This window comes from Salvelinus alpinus, chromosome 21, assembly GCF_045679555.1.
Source record: "Salvelinus alpinus chromosome 21, SLU_Salpinus.1, whole genome shotgun sequence".
Taxonomy (NCBI): Eukaryota; Metazoa; Chordata; class Actinopteri; order Salmoniformes; family Salmonidae; genus Salvelinus; species Salvelinus alpinus.
In genome coordinates, this window is record NC_092106.1 from 35557526 (window position 1) to 35576314 (window position 18789).

Below are 18789 nucleotides of genomic sequence, written 5' to 3' on the forward strand. Positions count from 1 at the left end.
TGAACGGTAAACAAAATAATAGTGACCGGAGAGACTGAGTGAGTCGCTACGGGAACGCTGGGACGAAAGCCATGGTGACTATACTACCAGGCTGGCTGCATTGACTGAGAGTGTTTAGAGGTCTGAACCAGGCCTCACCACAAAGACAGATCCCTCCACCAGCAGGCTAGTCTGTTAATGAGAGGAGACTCCTAGAGGAGACACCAGCCAGCATGAATGACACACTGCCAGGAGCTAACAGCCCAGAGCCAAGAGGCAAGCCAGGCTCCTGGAGAAGATGAGACACCACAGAGTCTCCAACTCTGACAGGAGCACAGAGACCAGGCCAGACTTGGAGCACAGTCTGACCAAAACTCCACAGACCTCAATATGTACTTTAGACACTTAAATACAGCTCATGTATATTATTATGTGTTTATTCAAATCTCTACATGTCTATGTGCCAAGGTGTGACAATACCACCAAGATGACTCCAAGATCTAATTCTGGGAGTCACTGATTGGCGGAACTCACCGTCAGTGACCTCCAGCAGGGCCTTGGTGATGACAGAGCCAGCGATGTTGAGGGCCTGGCAGCTGTAGTAGCCCACGTCTGAGCGCTCTGCATCTGTGATAGTCAGGTCCCCTGTCTGGGAGACGGAGACGCGGCTAGACGGCTGGGGGGGCTGGTAGGAGAAGAGCAGGTTCTAGAGGAGGGAGAGGAGAGAAGAAAGGACAGATATAGACAGAGAAGAGAGAAGACAGGACGGGTATAGACAGAGAAGAGAGAAGACAGGACGGGTATAGACAGAGAAGAGATAAAACAGGACAGAAATAGACAGAGAAGAGAGAAGACAGGACAGATATAGACAGAGAAGAGAGAAGACAGGACGGGTATAGACAGAGAAGAGAGAAGACAGGACGGGTATAGACAGAGAAGAGATAAGACAGGACAGAAATAGACAGAGAAGAGATAAAACAGGACAGAAATAGACAGAGAAGAGAGAAGACAGGACATATATAGACAGAGAAGAGAGAAGACAGAGAAAAGAGAAGACAGGACGGATATAGACAGAGAAAAGATAAGACAGGACAGAAATAGACAGAGAAGAGAGAAGACAGGACAGATATAGACAGAGAAGAGAGAAGACAGAGAAGAGTTAAGACAGGACGGGTATAGCAGAGAAGAGATAAGACAGGACAGAAATAGACAGAGAAGAGAGAAGACAGAGAAGAGATAAGACAGGACGGGTATAGACAGCGGATAGATAAGACAGGACGGGTATAGACAGAGAAGAGATAAGATGGGACAGAAATAGACAGAGAAGAGAGAAGACATAGAAGAGAGAAGACAGGACGGATATAGACAGAGAAGAGAGAAGACAGGACAGATATAGACAGAAAAGAGAGAAGACAGGACAGATATAGACAGAGAAGAGAGAAGACAGAGAAGAGAGAAGACAGGACGGATATAGACAAAGAAGAAAGAAGACATGACGGGTATAGACAGAGAAGAGATAAGACATGAGGGGTATAGACAGAGAAGAGATAAGACAGGACGGGTATAGACAGAGAAGAGATAAGACAGGACGGATATAGACAGAGAAGAGAGAAGACAGGACAGATATAGACAGAGAAGAGAGAAGACCGGATGGATATAGACAGAGAAGAGAGAAGACAGGACAGATATAGCCAGAGAATAGTGAAGACAGGACATATACAGACAGAGAACAGAGAAGACAAGACAGGTATAGACAGAGAAGAGAGAGGACAGGACGGATATAGACAGAGAGGGGAGAAGACAGGACAGATATAGACAGAAAAGAGAGAAGACAGGACAGATATAGACAGAGAAGAGAGAAGACAGGACAGATATAGACAGAGAAGAGAGAAGACAGGACAGATATAGACAGAGAATAGAGAAGACAGAGAAGAGAGAAGAGAGGACGGATATAGACAGAGAAGAGAGAAGACAGGACGGATATAGACAAAGAAGAGAGAAGACAGGACGGATATAGACAGAGAAGAGAGAAGACAGGACGGGTATAGACAGAGAAGAGATAAGACAGGGTGGATATAGACAGAGAAGAGAGAAGACAGAGAAGAGAGAAGACAGGATGGATATAGACAGAGAAGAGAGAAGACAGGATGGATATAGACAAAGAAGAGAGAAGACAGGACGGGTATAGACAGAGAAGAGATAAGACAGGACGGGTATAGACAGAGAAGAGAGAAGAGAGGACGAATATAGACAGGGAAGAGAGAAGACCGGACAGATATAGACAGAGAATAGTGAAGACAGGACATATACAGACAGAGAACAGAGAAGACAAGACAGGTATAGACAGAGAAGAGAGAAGACAGGACATATATAGATAGAGAACAGAGAAGACAGGACAGATATAGACAGAGAAGAGAGAAGATAGAGAACAGAGAAGACAGGGCAGATATAGACAGAGAAGAGAGAAGACAGAGACGAGAGAAGACAGGACAGATATAGACAGAGAAGAGAGAAGACAGAGAAGAGAGAGGACAGGGCAGATATAGAGAAACAGATCAGATATAGACAGAGGAGAGAGAAGACAGAGAAGAGAGAGGACAGGGCAGATATAGAGAAACAGATCAGATAAAGACAGAGAAGAGAGAAGACAGAGAAGAGAGAGGACAGAGAAGAGAGAGGACAGGGCAGATATAGAGAAACAGATCAGATAGACAGAGAAGAGAGAAGACAGAGGAGAGAGAAGACAGGGCGGATATAGAGAAACAGATCAGATAAAGACAGAGAAGAGAGAAGACAGAGGAGAGAGAAGACAGGGCGGATATAGAGAAACAGATCAGATAAAGACAGAGAAGAGAGAAGACAGAGAAGAGAGAAGACAGGGCGGATATAGAGAAACAGATCAGATAAAGACAGAGAAGAGAGAAGACAGAGAAGAGAGAAGACAGGGCGGATATAGAGAAACAGATCAGATATAGACAGAGAAGAGAGAAGACAGCGAAGAGAGAAGACAGGGCGGATATAGAGAAACAGATCAGATATAGACAGAGAAGAGAGAAGACAGAGAAGAGAGAAGACAGGGCGGATATAGAGAAACAGATCAGATAAAGACAGAGAAGAGAGAAGACAGAGAAGAGAGAGGACAGGGCGGATATAGAGAAACAGATCAGATAAAGACAGAGAAGAGAGAAGACAGAGAAGAGAGAAGACAGGGCGGATATAGAGAAACAGATCAGATAAAGACAGAGGAGAGAGAAGACAGGGCAGATATAGAGAAACAGATCAGATATAGACAGTAGGCTATGGAAGACCTGAAGGATGATGGAATGGAACGGTCCAATTGAAGCATCAGTGTGAAGGTCAGTGAAGTTCACTGATTTTATGGCTGGTTTTATAGGTGCACTCATAAAATGTGTAAAGATCATATGGGAATATCAAATAATAAAAGAATAAAGACTATGATTTACTACTTATTTGTCTTTCTTTTTTGTTCCATAAGCATTCCTCAACATGTGCTCATGTTGGGTTCCTGGTGTACAGTAGATCCCCTCTCACCTGGCTGCCCTCTCTCTGCCAGAAGATAGCAGGTTGAGGGTTTCCTGTTGCCTCACACTGGAAGGTGACGGTCCTCCCCACCGCCACCACCTGGTTCCTGGGCCGCACCACAAACACAGGGGGCACTAGAGGACAGGCATGGGGACAGTTAGCTAACATACTGACACAGCATCGCATATCACATAACATCAGACAGAGATATCAGACATTACAGTTAATATCCCGGTCTGGCTCATTTGAATGACTTTTCTGGTTGCTCGTGTGTGGTACTGAAAGTCAGTCCAATCCATAATGCAGGCTGTGTATATATGAACAGTTTAATGAATAGAGAAAACAGCAGTGTGGCCCCATGCGGGTCTCTGCATTAGCAAGGGCAAGGACACAGAACAATAATATTTACATGGAAATGGGGGATAAATGAGCCATCTGTAGGAGCATCCTGGACCAGGCCCAGCCAGGATGCAGCATCCATTCATCTTAATGACAAACTGTTTCAGAGTGAAGCGTTGTGTTACCTCCCAACGTCACACACAGTGACACCGGGCCTCGCTGTGCTAATAGGCCTGTGTGGAGGGACACAGCCTGAATGCTGAGGGCCAGCGGCTGGGCGAATTACACCTTGGTCTCTGAGGACAGCAGGTACGTAACACCTGGAGAATATTACTACGCCCCAGACATCTTAACGCTGATACAGACCACGTAATACATCCATAAAAGCAATCTGCAGCCTGTCACTCCACATTCAGACACAATTTGTCCACAGTAAAAATGGGATATTTGGTAATGCATAAAGCAACACAACAAGGTGTAGAAAAATAATAGAATGAAATGATTTGGTTTTACCTTGGATTACAGATTTTTACCCATTAATGTCCTTTTCTCACTGTTGCCATTGACAAGTGAAACATGAGTGCTGATTGGTGGGTGGAGGGTGATGGGAGGAGGATGGAGGGGGGTGGTGCTGTGACAGCTTCCTGTCTCTGTCAGGGCGTCAGGGTGAATAGGTGACAGGTGATATTTCAACTTACCAGAAAGGACTGGAAGGAAACAGAAAGACGACAGAACAACACACAAGGCCAGAGATGAATAAATAAATCAGAAACAACACCATGAAATAAATGAACATGACACAAAGACAACAGATAAGGAAGGCAACAATATGATGTTTCATGGGTCAAAATAATAATGGCATTGTCACTGAATGAATATGAGACATGGCATGTGGGGCCAGTCCAGTGGGAACTGAAGCACATTGGTGACTCATTACATTATGTCAAAATAATGCAACCAATCAATGAATAGCAACAACAAACACGTAGTATATCCATTACATCCATACACTTTTCAACAGTACATCATGACGTACATCATTACATCCATACACTTTTCAACAGTACATCATGACGTTGTTCAAAGCGTCTGTGTTTACCCATGTTTCCTCAGGAGAGGATATTAAAAGAAACATGAACAACTAAACAAAAACATAATTTTAAGAGAAACAAAACAGATGATGAAAAGTGTTTATTCTCCAACCAGGTTGAAGGAAGATGAAGGTGAGCCTCTCCTCTCCTCTCCTCTCCTCTCCTCTCCTCTCCTCTCCTCTCCTTCTCCCCTCCCCATTCCTCACCTCCCCTCAATTCTCCTCTCTTCGCCTTCTGCTCTCCCCGCCTCACCTCTCCTTCTCCTATCCTTCTCCTCTACTCTCCTCTCCTCGCCTCTCCTCTCCTCTATCTCTTGAATAATGACTAATGAGGTTTTAGAGTCTCCTGAGGGTCAGCAACATCACACAGCCCCTCTCCAACCACTAAGGGTATAGCCTTGCATATGGACCACCATGCCATAAAAACACAAGGTGAATGTTAACTGTCACTCTCTGGCCATAAATCTTCCCCAGACAATCAGCCACCTTATCTAATCTGTCTGCCTCAAAGGCTCCCACAGAAACATAACGCTTTCACTCAGAGTAATGATCCTTCCCCACCTATCACATGCTGTAAAATGCAGATAATCCTTACTTCAAAAGGTTCCATAGGAAGAGGGTATCTGTGTGTCGACCAAGGAGGAATCGCTGTATCTCACACACACACGAGCACACGCACACGCATGCACACAAAACGTGCACACACAGACTCGCATACACACACCCACCCGCACACCTACAGTGGGGAGAACAAGTATTTGATACACTGACGATTTTGCAGGTTTTCCTACTTACAAAGCATGTAGAGGTCTGTAATTTTTATCATAGGTACACTTCAACTGAGAGAAGGAATCTAAAACAAAAATCCAGAAAATCACATTGTATGATTTTTAAGTAATTAATTTGCATTTTATTGCATGACATAAGTATTTGATACATCAGAAAAGCAGAACTGAATATTTGGTACAGAAACCTTAGTTTGCAATTACAGAGATCATACGTTTCCTGTAGTTCTTGACCAGGTTTGCACACACTGCAGCAGGGATTTTGGCCCACTCCTCCATACAGACCTTCTCCAGATCCTTCAGGTTTCGGGGCTGTCGCTGGGCAATACGGACTTTCGGCTCCCTCCAAAGATTTTCTATTGGGTTCAGGTCTGGAGACTGGCTAGGCCACTCCAGGACCTTGAGATGCTTCTTACGGAGCCACTCCTTAGTTGCCCTGGCTGTGTGTTTCGGGTCGTTGTCATGCTGGAAGACCCAGCCACGACCCATCTTCAATGCTCTTACTGAGGGAAGGAGGTTGTTGGTCAAGATCTCGCGATACATGGCCCCATCCATCCTCCCCTCAATACGGTGCAGTCGTCCTGTCCCCTTTGCAGAAAAGCATCCCCAAAGAATGATGTTTCCACCTCCATGCTTCACGGTTGGGATGGTGTTCTTGGGGTTGTACTCATCCTTCTTCTTCCTCCAAACACGGCGAGTGGAGTTTAGACCAAAAAGCTCTATTTTTGTCTCATCAGACGACATGACCTTCTCCCATTCCTCCTCTGGATCATCCAGATGGTCATTGGCAAACTTCAGACGGGCCTGGACATGCGCTGGCTTGAGCAGGGGGACCTTGCGTGCGCTGCAGGATTTTAATCCATGACGGCGTAGTGTGTTACTAATGGTTTTCTTTGAGACTGTGGTCCCAGCTCTCTTCAGGTCATTGACCAGGTCCTGCCGTGTAGTTCTGGGCTGATCCCTCACATTCCTCATGATCATTGATGCCCCACGAGGTGAGATCTTGCATGGAGCCCCAGACCGAGGGTGATTGACCGTCATCTTGAACTTCTTCCATTTTCTAATAATTGTGCCAACAGTTGTTGCCTTCTCACCAAGCTGCTTGCCTATTGTCCTGTAGCCCATCCCAGCCTTGTACAGGTCTACAATTTATCCCTGATGTCCTTACACAGCTCTCTGGTCTTGGCCATTTTGGAGAGGTTGGAGTCTGTTTGATTGAGTGTGTGGACAGGTGTCTTTTATACAGGTAACGAGTTCAAACAGGTGCAGTTAATACAGGTAATGAGTGGAGAACAGGAGGGCTTCTTAAAGAAAAACTAACAGGTCTGTGAGAGCCGGAATTCTTACTGGTTGGTAGGTGATCAAATACTTATGTCATGCAATAAAATGCAAATTAATTACTTAAAAATCATACAATGTGATTTTCTGGATTTTTGTTTTAGATTCCGTCTCTCACAGTTGAAGTGTACCTATGATAAAAATGACAGACCTCTACATGCTTTGTAAGTAGGAAAACCTGCAAAATCGGCAGTGTATCAAATACTTGTTCTCCCCACTGTACACAAGACCACATTCAGCACACACACCCATAAAGATACCGACCCTCACACACACCCTCACTCCCTGCACGCACCTCCATTCATATGTGTCTAAGCCTTTAATGAGGTAACCCTACCTCTACCATGCTGCTGTGATCACAGTGGTGGACCTGGAACCTGGGGGGAGAGGTCAGCTCTAAGCCTGTCTGGGTCACAACTGTGTGGGGGATAGGATGCCACGCAGTGCTGGGGCGTGTGTGTGTGTTTGTGTGTGTCAGGATCTATCTGTGTTGTGATCAGAGGGAGTTGGGGGGAGGGGACCAGAGAGCAGTGTAGCCCCTTGCCCACTGGGGGGTCTGTTGTGTGCCAGGGACCCGTGTAGAGTGGTTCATAGGGATTGGAGTAGGCCTGCTGCTGTTCATAGGGCTCATATTAGCGCTGGGAGAGAAATACATGCTAAGTCTGATTAATAGGAGCTCCCACTGGTAGGACTGTGTGTGTGTTAGCGTGTGTGTCTGTAAACTCTCATTCACTGGCTGCTTCGGCCTGCCCTGATACTCCACAACAAGCCCATAAGCAGGCTGTATGTACATTGGCATGCTGTAACCATCACAAGGCTGTATGTGATTATTATGGAAAACAGAAAGGAATCCTTCTATTTGGTTTCATTTGTAACATGATTAAGATTTATATGATGTTGATATTTATAGGAGAAAAAAAGATTCCTGACTGTGTGGTCTGGTAGAGAGACAGTGAGAGTATTGACTGTGTGGTCTGGTAGAGAGACAGTGAGAGTATTGACTGTGTGGTCTGGTAGAGAGACAGTGAGAGTATTGACTGTGTGGTCTGGTAGAGAGACAGTGAGAGTATTGACTGTGTGGTCTGGTAGAGAGAGACAGTGAGAGTATTGACTGTGTGGTCTGGTAGAGAGACAGTGAGAGTATTGACTGTGTGGTCTGGTAGAGAGACAGTGAGAGTATTGACTGTGTGGTCTGGTAGAGAGACAGTGAGAGTATTGACTGTGTGGTCTGGTAGAGAGAGACAGTGAGAGTATTGACTGTGTGGTCTGGTAGAGAGAGACAGTGAGAGTATTGACTGTGTGGTCTGGTAGAGAGGCAGTGAGAGTATTGACTGTGTGGTCTGGTAGAGAGGCAGTGAGAGTATTGACTGTGTGGTCTGGTAGAAAGGCAGTGAGAGTATTGACTGTGTGGTCTGGTAGAGAGAGACAGTGAGAGTATTGACTGTGTGGTCTGGTAGAGAGAGACAGTGAGAGTATTGACTGTGTGGTCTGGTAGAGAGGCAGTGAGAGTATTGACTGTGTGGTCTGGTAGAGAGAGGCAGTGAGAGTATTGACTGTGTGGTCTGGTAGAGAGGCAGTGAGAGTATTGACTGTGTGGTCTGGTAGAGAGAGACAGTGAGAGTATTGACTCTGTGGTCTGGTAGAGAGACAGTGAGAGTATTGACTGTGTGGTCTGGTAGAGAGACAGTGAGAGTATTGACTGTGTGGTCTGGTAGAGAGGCAGTGAGAGTATTGACTGTGTGGTCTGGTAGAGAGACAGTGAGAGTATTGACTGTGTGGTCTGGTAGAGAGGCAGTGGGAGTATTGACTGTGTGGTCTGGTAGAGAGACAGTGAGAGTATTGACTGTGTGGTCTGGTAGAGAGGCAGTGAGAGTATTGACTGTGTGGTCTGGTAGAGAGACAGTGAGAGTATTGACTGTGTGGTCTGGTAGAGAGGCAGTGAGAGTATTGACTGTGTGGTCTGGTAGAGAGACAGTGAGAGTATTGACTGTGTGGTCTGGTAGAGAGACAGTGAGAGTAATGACTGTGTGGTCTGGTAGAGAGACAGTGAGAGTATTGACTGTGTGGTCTGGTAGAGAGGCAGTGAGAGTATTGACTGTGTGGTCTGGTAGAGAGGCAGTGAGAGTATTGACTGTGTGGTCTGGTAGAGAGAGACAGTGAGATTATTGACTGTGTGGTCTGGTAGAGAGACAGTGAGAGTATTGACTGTGTGGTCTGGTAGAGAGAGACAGTGAGAGTATTGACTGTGTGGTCTGGTAGAGAGACAGTGAGAGTATTGACTGTGTGGTCTGGTAGAGAGAGAGTGAGAGTATTGACTGTGTGGTCTGGTAGAGAGACAGTGAGAGTATTGACTGTGTGGTCTGGTAGAGAGACACAGTGAGAGTATTGACTGTGTGGTCTGGTAGAGAGAAACAGTGAGAGTATTGACTGTGTGGTCTGGTAGAGAGACAGTGAGAGTATTGACTGTGTGGTCTGGTAGAGAGAGACAGTGAGAGTATTGACTGTGTGGTCTGGTAGAGAGACAGTGAGAGTATTGACTGTGTGGTCTGGTAGAGAGACAGTGAGAGTATTGACTGTGTGGTCTTGTAGAGAGACAGTGAGAGTATTGACTGTGTGGTCTGGTAGAGAGGCAGTGAGAGTATTGACTGTGTGATCTGGTAGAGAGGCAGTGAGAGTATTGACTGTGTGGTCTGGTAGAGAGAGAGTGAGAGTATTGACTGTGTGGTCTGGTAGAGAGACAGTGAGAGTATTGACTGTGTGGTCTGGTAGAGAGGCAGTGAGAGTATTGATTGTGTGGTCTGGTAGAGAGAAACAGTGAGAGTATTGACTGTGTGGTCTGGTAGAGAGAGACATTGAGAGTATTGACTGTGTGGTCTGGTAGAGAGAGACAGTGAGAGTATTGACTGTGTGGTCTGGTAGAGAGGCAGTGAGAGTATTGACTGTGTGGTCTGGTAGAGAGACAGTGAGAGTATTGACTGTGTGGTCTGGTAGAGAGAGACAGTGAGAGTATTGACTGTGTGGTCTGGTAGAGAGAGACAGTGAGAGTATTGACTGTGTGGTCTGGTCGAGAGAGACAGTGAGAGTATTGACTGTGTGGTCTGGTAGAGAGACAGTGAGAGTATTGACTGTGTGGTCTGGTAGAGAGGCAGTGAGAGTATTGACTGTGTGGTCTGGTAGAGAGGCAGTGAGAGTATTGACTGTGTGGTCTGGTAGAGAGAGACAGTGAGAGTATTGGCTGTGTGGTCTGGTAGAGAGGCAGTGAGAGTATTGACTGTGTGGTCTGGTAGAGAGGCAGTGAGAGTATTGACTGTGTGGTCTGGTAGAGAGACAGTGAGAGTATTGACTGTGTGGTCTGGTAGAGAGAGACAGTGAGAGTATTGACTGTGTGGTCTGGTAGAGAGGCAGTGAGAGTACTGACTCTGTGGTCTGGTAGAGAGGCAGTGAGAGTATTGACTGTGTGGTCTGGTAGAGAGACAGTGAGAGTATTGACTGTGTGATCTGGTAGAGAGACAGTGAGAGTATTGACTGTGTGATCTGGTAGAGAGGCAGTGAGAGTATTGACTGTGTGGTCTGGTAGAGAGAGAGTGAGAGTATTGACTGTGTGGTCTGGTAGAGAGAGACAGTGAGAGTATTGACTGTGTGGTCTGGCGTCTAACAGCTTGTTCTGGGTCTACAGTATATCATCACCCTGCTTACTTATTAATATGAGAACAGCTGATTAGGAGAAGGCTCTGCTGTGCACATTGTAGTGGGTGTATGACGTAGGTTCCCCTTTCTAACTCTCCCTGGTAGTTTAAGCAGCACTTCTCCCATTCCAGTCCCTTTCCATGAGTTATTAGTAAAGCCACTCTTGGGGCTTCCATTCCATTCAAGTCCTTTCCACAAATAAATCACAACTAATGGCAAAATGACCAGCGAAGAGAAGCACACTGGTCCCCTGCATTGTTTTAGCAGTGATACTAGAATACAGTATTCCCATTCTAATGGTGAGTATCCACGATGGGTGTTAACAAAACACAAACACCACCACAGAACCATAATGTCTATATCTGATATCTCAGTACAAATACTTTACCTAATGACTAAAGCTACACATTCTCATCTGGTGTAGATGAATGGTTTTACAATGAAACAGTAAATCTAACCAAGCCAATGGCCTGGCCATTTATGTGTTTCTTACGTCAATACATGGAATATTTGACTTGACGTGTTTATAAGTCCAGAGGAGGTGTTACAGACAGGCAAACACGAGTGTAAAACAATAATTCACTGATTAAGTTAGTAATGAGAGCAGAGCTGAGAGAAAGAAAAAAAAGCTCTGGGCGCCACGGCACAATGCTGACATTGTTCACTGAGGATCTGGCCATGAGAGGTGTGAAGAAAAAAACATGTCTGTCCATTCTGGAATGAATGGGCCAAACAAACCAGCACATAACTCTTTTAAGATTTCACTTAAGAGTCGTGAAAAATTATTTAAACACTTTCGATTCAAGCAAAAACTATTAAAATGAATATACTGTTCACATAACAGACTGTAATCACAAAAATATTGAATCATGTTTCATGCTACAGCTCGCAATACTGTGATGCTGTGAACTTTCCTTCTCGTTCCAAGCCATGTATAAATGGCCCTTCAGTACCCTCATCTGGGAGTTACTGGCAGAGCATTGAATTATCAGAACATTTACATTAATTCCACATAGGAGCAGACAATCTGATTTACTCCAGTGTGACACACCGTCTGAGCCAACCATTCACTACCACTGAAATTAAATCAGCGGCAACTGTCTAAGAAATCTTATGCAACGCATCAGCAACCTTCCTATCCTGACTGTTGTTAAAAAACATGTTACTTGTGCCTTAATCTATCCCTTAGGGTTTCTTCCCCCCATCTTGTCGTCCCCAGTGATCTGATGGGACACACATGATTCTAGAATCGATAACACGTATGACAGATCAGTCATTTCATGTGCTAGATCTCCTGACAAGCATAAAGCCGGTTACAAATACGACATGATGAAATCTGCCACTGTTCTGCTTCTCTTTCTCTCTCTCTCTCTTTCATTTGCTATCTACTCCTGTTTTGCCCTATTCAGACCTACAATTACCCAGCTTTTCATTCCTTAAGCTTGCCCATGTCCTGCAATTAGGAGCATATCATTTCCTGGCTTGGACAGTAGCCTGCTTGTCTTTAATTAGCCATCCTCCCTCCTTCCCTCCATCAGTGTCCAGGACCTCCCTGGTCTCTCTGCCATCCGAGCTGGCCTCACCATGTCCCTGGCCAGACTGACTGGAGATCAGAGATCAGTGCCGGAGGCTCTGTGACTCACTCTCCACACTAAATTAAGCTTGGTATGGAGAGCTAAGGCTAAGGTTTTTTTATTTATATATATAACTACAGTCTAGAGTTTTCCTGATGGTATTATATGGTAAGGAAGAACTGGCTGTATGGAGGGCGTCATCGAGAGGTCAGAAAGGGCTTGGTAAAATGAGGACCGTATCTTCAACCATTAACACTTTGATCCTATCGGCACAAACAAACCACAGTCACACATCTGTTGATTTCATTACTTGTTATTTTTTGTGAGATACCTTACCTCATCCTGCATGCCTCCTCTAATACAGGGTCTCACCTCATCCTGCATGCTTCCTCTAATACAGGGTCTCACCTCATCCTGCATGCCTCCTCTAATACAGGGTCTCACCTCATCCTGCATGCCTCCTCTAATACAGGGTCTCACCTCATCCTGCATGCCTCCTCTAATACAGGGTCTCACCTCATCCTGCATGCCTCCTCTAATACAGGGTCTCACCTCATCCTGCATACTTCCTCTAATACATGTATAGCATTTGCGATAAGATGCTGCTTATGAGGTCATACAGAATAGAAGGGTCAAATTCAAATGTCCAGTCTCTTCATAGCATTCAAGGACTGCTGGGAATACAATTTTACACATCTGACCTCACCATACAAACATTTACCCCCCCACACACACACACCCCCCCTCCACCCCCTATCTACCTCACCCAGCCTCAATTCCCATCTTGTTCTGCTCCAGTGTTGAGTCACTTCAACCCCTTAATATACACCTCCCCACCCTCCTAACCCCATCCCCCATCCCCTGTGCACTGAACCACCTTCTATCCCCTCCCCCTCTCCTCCTCCTCCCCCTGCTCCCCAATATTCCCATTACCCTGTTGTTAAATGACCCCAGTGTTCCCCCTGCGTGGCTCCCAGGAGGGTTTAGAGCTGGGGGGATCCAGGCCCCCTTGTTCTACTGAATGACTCCTTTCTGAGTGTTCACACTCTGTGACCAGCTGCTTTCTATTCTCACTGTGTTAGTAGGATGTCCAATGGAGAGAGACACACTGAGGCTCCCCACAGGCCTACCACTGATACAGCATATCTTAAACATGACCAGAGTGCTGCCTCTAAAGGAATGTCCTCGCTCCTATGGTCGCTGTGAATGGAATTGATTATCATTGAGCTCCCATGTGTAAAGTGTAAGAGGATCTATGGATTTTTAGATGGCCTTTATTAGAAATCAATCAGCTAATTGAGAGAGAATAGGTGAAAGTAATAACCTTTCAGGCTCCAGAATTGGGTTTATAATAGCAGTGCGGTTGAGCTAAATTACGTCTAAGGTGCTAAAACTCACCGTAACCAATACAACTAGAGAGACTGAAACATATGGAACAATCAATATGCCTTTCAGCAATAGAGGCTCAACAACAGGGCTAAGTACCGTAACAATGTACAGGATTTTCAAGGTAGCTGGTGCATTGGCCTCTCCTTGGTAAACATGTACAGCAGAGTTAGCCAAACTCGGTCCTCAGGACCCCAAGTAGTCCACGTTTTGGTTTTTGCCCTAGCACTACACAGCTGATTCAAATTAACAATTAATCATCAAGCTTTGATCATTTGAATCAGCTGTGTAGTGTAAAGGCAAACACCTAAACGTGCACCCCTTGGCTTCCCCAGGACCAAGTTTGGGAAATGGTGATGCAAAGTATTTTACTAGAGTAAGTAGCATAGTTGTGTGTCTTACCGTGGACGGTGAGGGTGGCCGACGCCTCCGCCCTGCCCACCATGTTCTCTGCCACGCAGGTGTAAGACCCCACGTCTGCAGAGGACAGCCGACGGATCTTCAGGGTGTGGTCCTCACGGATCTCATATCTGGAATACACACAGGTAGTCGGTCAAACACACACACACACACACACACACACACCTTACTGTAAATGCACACATGCTGATCATCAGACAGACAAAAGGGAGTGAGGGATGAAATAGAGCGATATAGGGATTGTGGTGTAATAAAGGGGGCCAGAAAATTAGTCATACAGTACAGTACCTTCCCTTGGGCAGGTCTCCGTCCTCTTTCCTCCAGCGGACGGTGGGAACTGGGTCACCCCGGGCCTCACACCTGAACTCCACGCTCTGGTCCACCAGCACCACCTGGCTGCCGGGACGCTTCACAAAGCTGGGTCGCTCTGCAGAAAGAGATGACATAGCACAGGACTATTCAGTACTAGGTCTACAGTATGTCAGTACACTGTATCTGCAGTTATACAGGATAGTATAGCATAGTACCGTATAATATACAGTGCCCTCTTGAATTGTTGGTACCCTTGGTAAATATGAACTAAAAAGGCTGTGAAAAAATGTCAGTTGTTTATCAGCTTGACCTTACAATCAAACTATCATATGCATCTAACCTTTAATTGAGTTAAAATTGTTAAAAAAAATAAAATAAATTGCAACAAGAAATAATGTTTTTTTTTAGAAACATGCGTGCCACAATTTCTGGCACCCCTAGAAATTCTGATGAACAAAACAATCGAATTGATGTGTATTCCGATTAAGATTTTTGAGGAACTCTTAAGTGGTCCAGCCATGAACTCCTGTTTCACTGGGGTATAAATATGAGGTGACACACAGGCTAAACCCCCTTATTCATCCATCAACATGGGAAAGGCCAGACAACACACAAACGAAATGAGACAAAAGGTTATTGACCTTCACAAATCAGGCAATTGCTATAGAAAAGATAGCTACACGGCTGAAAATACACATCTCCACTATTAGGGCAATAATTACGACATTTTCAACAACTGGAGCTGTGACGAACCTGCCTGGAAGAGGACCCAAGTGTATTTTGCCTCCACACACAGTGAGAAGGATGTTTCAAGTGGCAAAGAAATATCCAAGGATCACAGTTGGAGAATTGCAGAAATTGGTTACATCTTGGGGTCACCAATTCTCCAAAACTACAATTAGACGACACCTTCATGCCAACAATTTATTTGTAAGGGTTGCCAGAAGAAAGCCACTGCTGTCACCAAACCACAAATGTAAGCATGTGGAGTTTGATAAATGTCATTGGAACTTTGATTGGAACCAAGATCTATGGTCTGGTGAGACTAAAATAGAGCTTTTTGGCAACAAACACCAGACGTTGGTTTGGTGTAAAAAGAGCCATGATCATGCAGAAAATAAAATAATCCCTACTGTGAAGTATGGTGGTGGATCTGTGAAGTATGGTGGTGGATCTGTGAAGTACGGCGGTGGATCTGTGAAGTATGGTGGTGGATCTGTGAAGTATGGTGGTGGACCTGTGAAGTATGGTGGTGGATCTGTGAAGTATGGTGGTGGATCTGTGAAGTATGGTGGTGGATCTGTGAAGTATGGTGGTGGATCTGTGAAGTATGGTGGTGGATCTGTGAAGTACGGTGGTGGATCTGTGAAGTATGATGGTGGACCTGTGAAGTATGGTGGTGGATCTGTGAAGTATGGTGGTGGATCTGTGAAGTATGGTGGTGGATATGTGAAGTATGGTGGTGGATCTGTGAAGTATGGTGGTGGACCTGTGAAGTATGGTGGTGGATCTGTGAAGTATGGTGGTGGATCTGTGAAGTACGGTGGTGGATCTGTGAAGTATGGTGGTGGACCTGTGAAGTATGGTGGTGGATCTGTGATGTTGTGGTGCTGTTTTACTTACAAAGGCCCTGGGAACATTGTTAGGATACATGGCATCATGGACTTCATCAATAACCAGGAGATTTTAGGCCAAAACTGGGTCGTTGTTGGATCATCTGGCAGGACAACGATCCTTTCAGGACAAAGAGGTTTCTTCCACCTCACAGAACTTGAGGTACGAACGGATTTCATGTTCCGGAGGAGGTATGGAAGATCGGTGAAGAGTCCAGCTATTAACATGTCCGTTTGCCCCCATGTGGGAAACTCATGAGAGACTGTGGGACTACAATACCATACCGCTGTTTATATAATAACCTCAGATATGAGGTTTACATCTGTTTGTTGTATAAAATGAATGAGTGAGTATGATACTGTTTGTATAATTGTGTAATATGATTTTGGACTGTTTAATGAAGAAAAATACAAATCCCTTTTGTATTTGAACTAAATCCAAGGACCGCCCCTGAGCCCAGTACGGGTCAGACATCCAAGGACAGCCCCTTCCTGCTATCTGAATAAAAGCCAACTCTGAGAAATTATCATTAGACCATGTTTTTCTCCATATGGGGAGAACGAAGGTTAAGTACCATTGCTGAATCTTTAACCATACCACGTGGTTAAACTCTTAGACGAATAAGAACAAGTCGTTGATATTGACTACTAGTCTGCAGCTAGGAATTCGGTATCATTGAACGTGAAGAAAGACAACCGCCGAAACATCCATTCTATAACGAATGTCACTCTGAACTATCCACAAGAACTAAGACAGAGACAGAAGGAACTCCAACAGAAACGAACTTCTCTCCAACGATCAAGACGACACACACCGAGCGTAACTATATATACAGTGGGGAGAACAAGTATTTGATACACTGCCGATTTTGCAGGTTTTCCTACTTACAAAGCATGTAGAGGTCTGTCATTTCTATCATAGGTACACTTCAACTGTGAGAGACGGAATCTAAAACAAAAATCCAGAAAATCACATTGTATGATTTTTAAGTAATTAATTTGCATTTTATAGCATGACATAAGTATTTGATACATCAGAAAAGCAGAACATAATATTTGGTACAGAACCCTTTGTTTGCAATTACAGAGATCATACGTTTCCTGTAGTTCTTGACCAGGTTTGCACACACTGCAGCAGGGATTTTGGTCCACTCCTCCATACAGACCTTCTCCGGATGCTTCAGGTTTCGGGGCTGTCGCTGGGCAATACGGACTTTCAGCTCCCTCCAAAGATTTTCTACTGGGTTCAGGTCTGGAGACTGGCTAGGCCACTCCAGGACCTTGAGATGCTTCTTACGGAGCCACTCCTTAGTTGCCCTGGCTGTGTGTTTCGGGTCGTTGTCATGCTGGAAGACCCAGCCACGACCCATCTTCAATGCTCTTACTGAGGGAAGGAGGTTGTTGGCCAAGATCTCGCGATACATGGCCCCATCCATCCTCCCCTCAATACGGTGCAGTCGTCCTGTCCCCTTTGCAGAAAAGCATCCCCAAAGAATGATGTTTCCACATCCATGCTTCACGGTTGGGATGGTGTTCTTGGGGTTGTACTCATCCTTCTTCTTCCTCCAAACACGGCGAGTGGAGTTTAGACCAAAAAGCTCTATTTCTGTCTCATCAGACCACATGACCTTCTCCCATTCCTCCTCTGGATCATCCAGATGGTCATTGGCAAACTTCAGACGGGCCTGGACATGCGCTGGCTTGAGCAGGGGGACCTTGCGTGCGCTGCAGGATTTTAATCCATGACTGCGTAGTGTGTTACTAATGGTTTTCTTTGAGACTGTGGTCCCAGCTCTCTTCAGGTCATTGACCAGGTCCTGCCGTGTATTTCTGGGCTGATCCCTCACCTTCCTCATGATCATTGATGCCCCACGAGGTGAGATCTTGTATGGAGCCCCAGACCGAGGGGGATTGACCGTCATCTTGAACTTCCATTTTCTAATAATTGCGCCAACAGTTGTTGCCTTCTCACCAAGCTGCTTGCCTATTGTCCTGTAGCCCATCCCAGCCTTGTGCAGGTCTACAATTTTATCCCTGATGTCCTTACACAGCTCTCTGGTCTTGACCATTGTGGAGAGGTTGGAGTCTGTTTGATTGAGTGTGTGGACAGGTGTCTTTTATACAGGTAACAAGTTCAAACAGGTGCAGTTAATACAGGTAATGAGTGGAGAACAGGAGGGCTTCTTAAAGAAAAACGAACAGGTCTGTGAGAGCCAGAATTCTTACTGGTTGGTAGGTGATCAAATACTTATGTCATGCAATAAAATGCAAATTAATTACTTAAAAATCATAAAATGTGATTTTCTGGATTTTTGTTTTAGATTCCGTCTTTCACATTTGAAGTGTACCTATGATAAAAATGACAGACCTCTACATGCTTTGTAAGTAGGAAAACCTGCAAAATCGGCAGTGTATCAAATACTTGTTCTCCCCACTGTATATATTGTTTGCAATTGTTCCCGAATGAGTGAGCGTTCATGTGTAAGGATTAGCATGTCAATTGTTATAAAGAGTATACTCTGTAGTGACTTCTGAATCGACCCCCCGTTTTCCCTTTGTCTAACAAGCCGGTTCAGCCCACTAGGGCATATTTCTCCCATCATTTCATGTAACCATTTTTAAGTTCGTTTGTTTGTTTATGCATTTCTGTGAATTAATTAGTTAGTAATAAATAAATGATTTAAGACAATTGATGTATGGATGACTCATAGTGAAGACTGGGT

The 18789-nt window shown here is 45.0% G+C and overlaps 1 protein-coding gene across 3 annotated transcripts in view; it reads right to left on the reverse strand.

Moving 5' to 3' along the window:
* The window catches only part of LOC139548284 (roundabout homolog 1-like), a 407179-nt gene that overhangs the window by 92461 nt on the left and 295929 nt on the right, over positions 1–18789 (reverse strand). For all 3 annotated transcript variants that reach the window (XM_071357866.1, XM_071357867.1, XM_071357868.1), the window contains 4 exons: positions 14430–14568; positions 14124–14251; positions 3532–3656; positions 514–685 (listed from right to left, as the gene is read on the reverse strand). In XM_071357866.1, coding sequence (XP_071213967.1) covers positions 514–685; positions 3532–3656; positions 14124–14251; positions 14430–14568 — 564 coding nt within the window. The remainder of the gene's footprint in view (positions 1–513; positions 686–3531; positions 3657–14123; positions 14252–14429; positions 14569–18789) is intronic.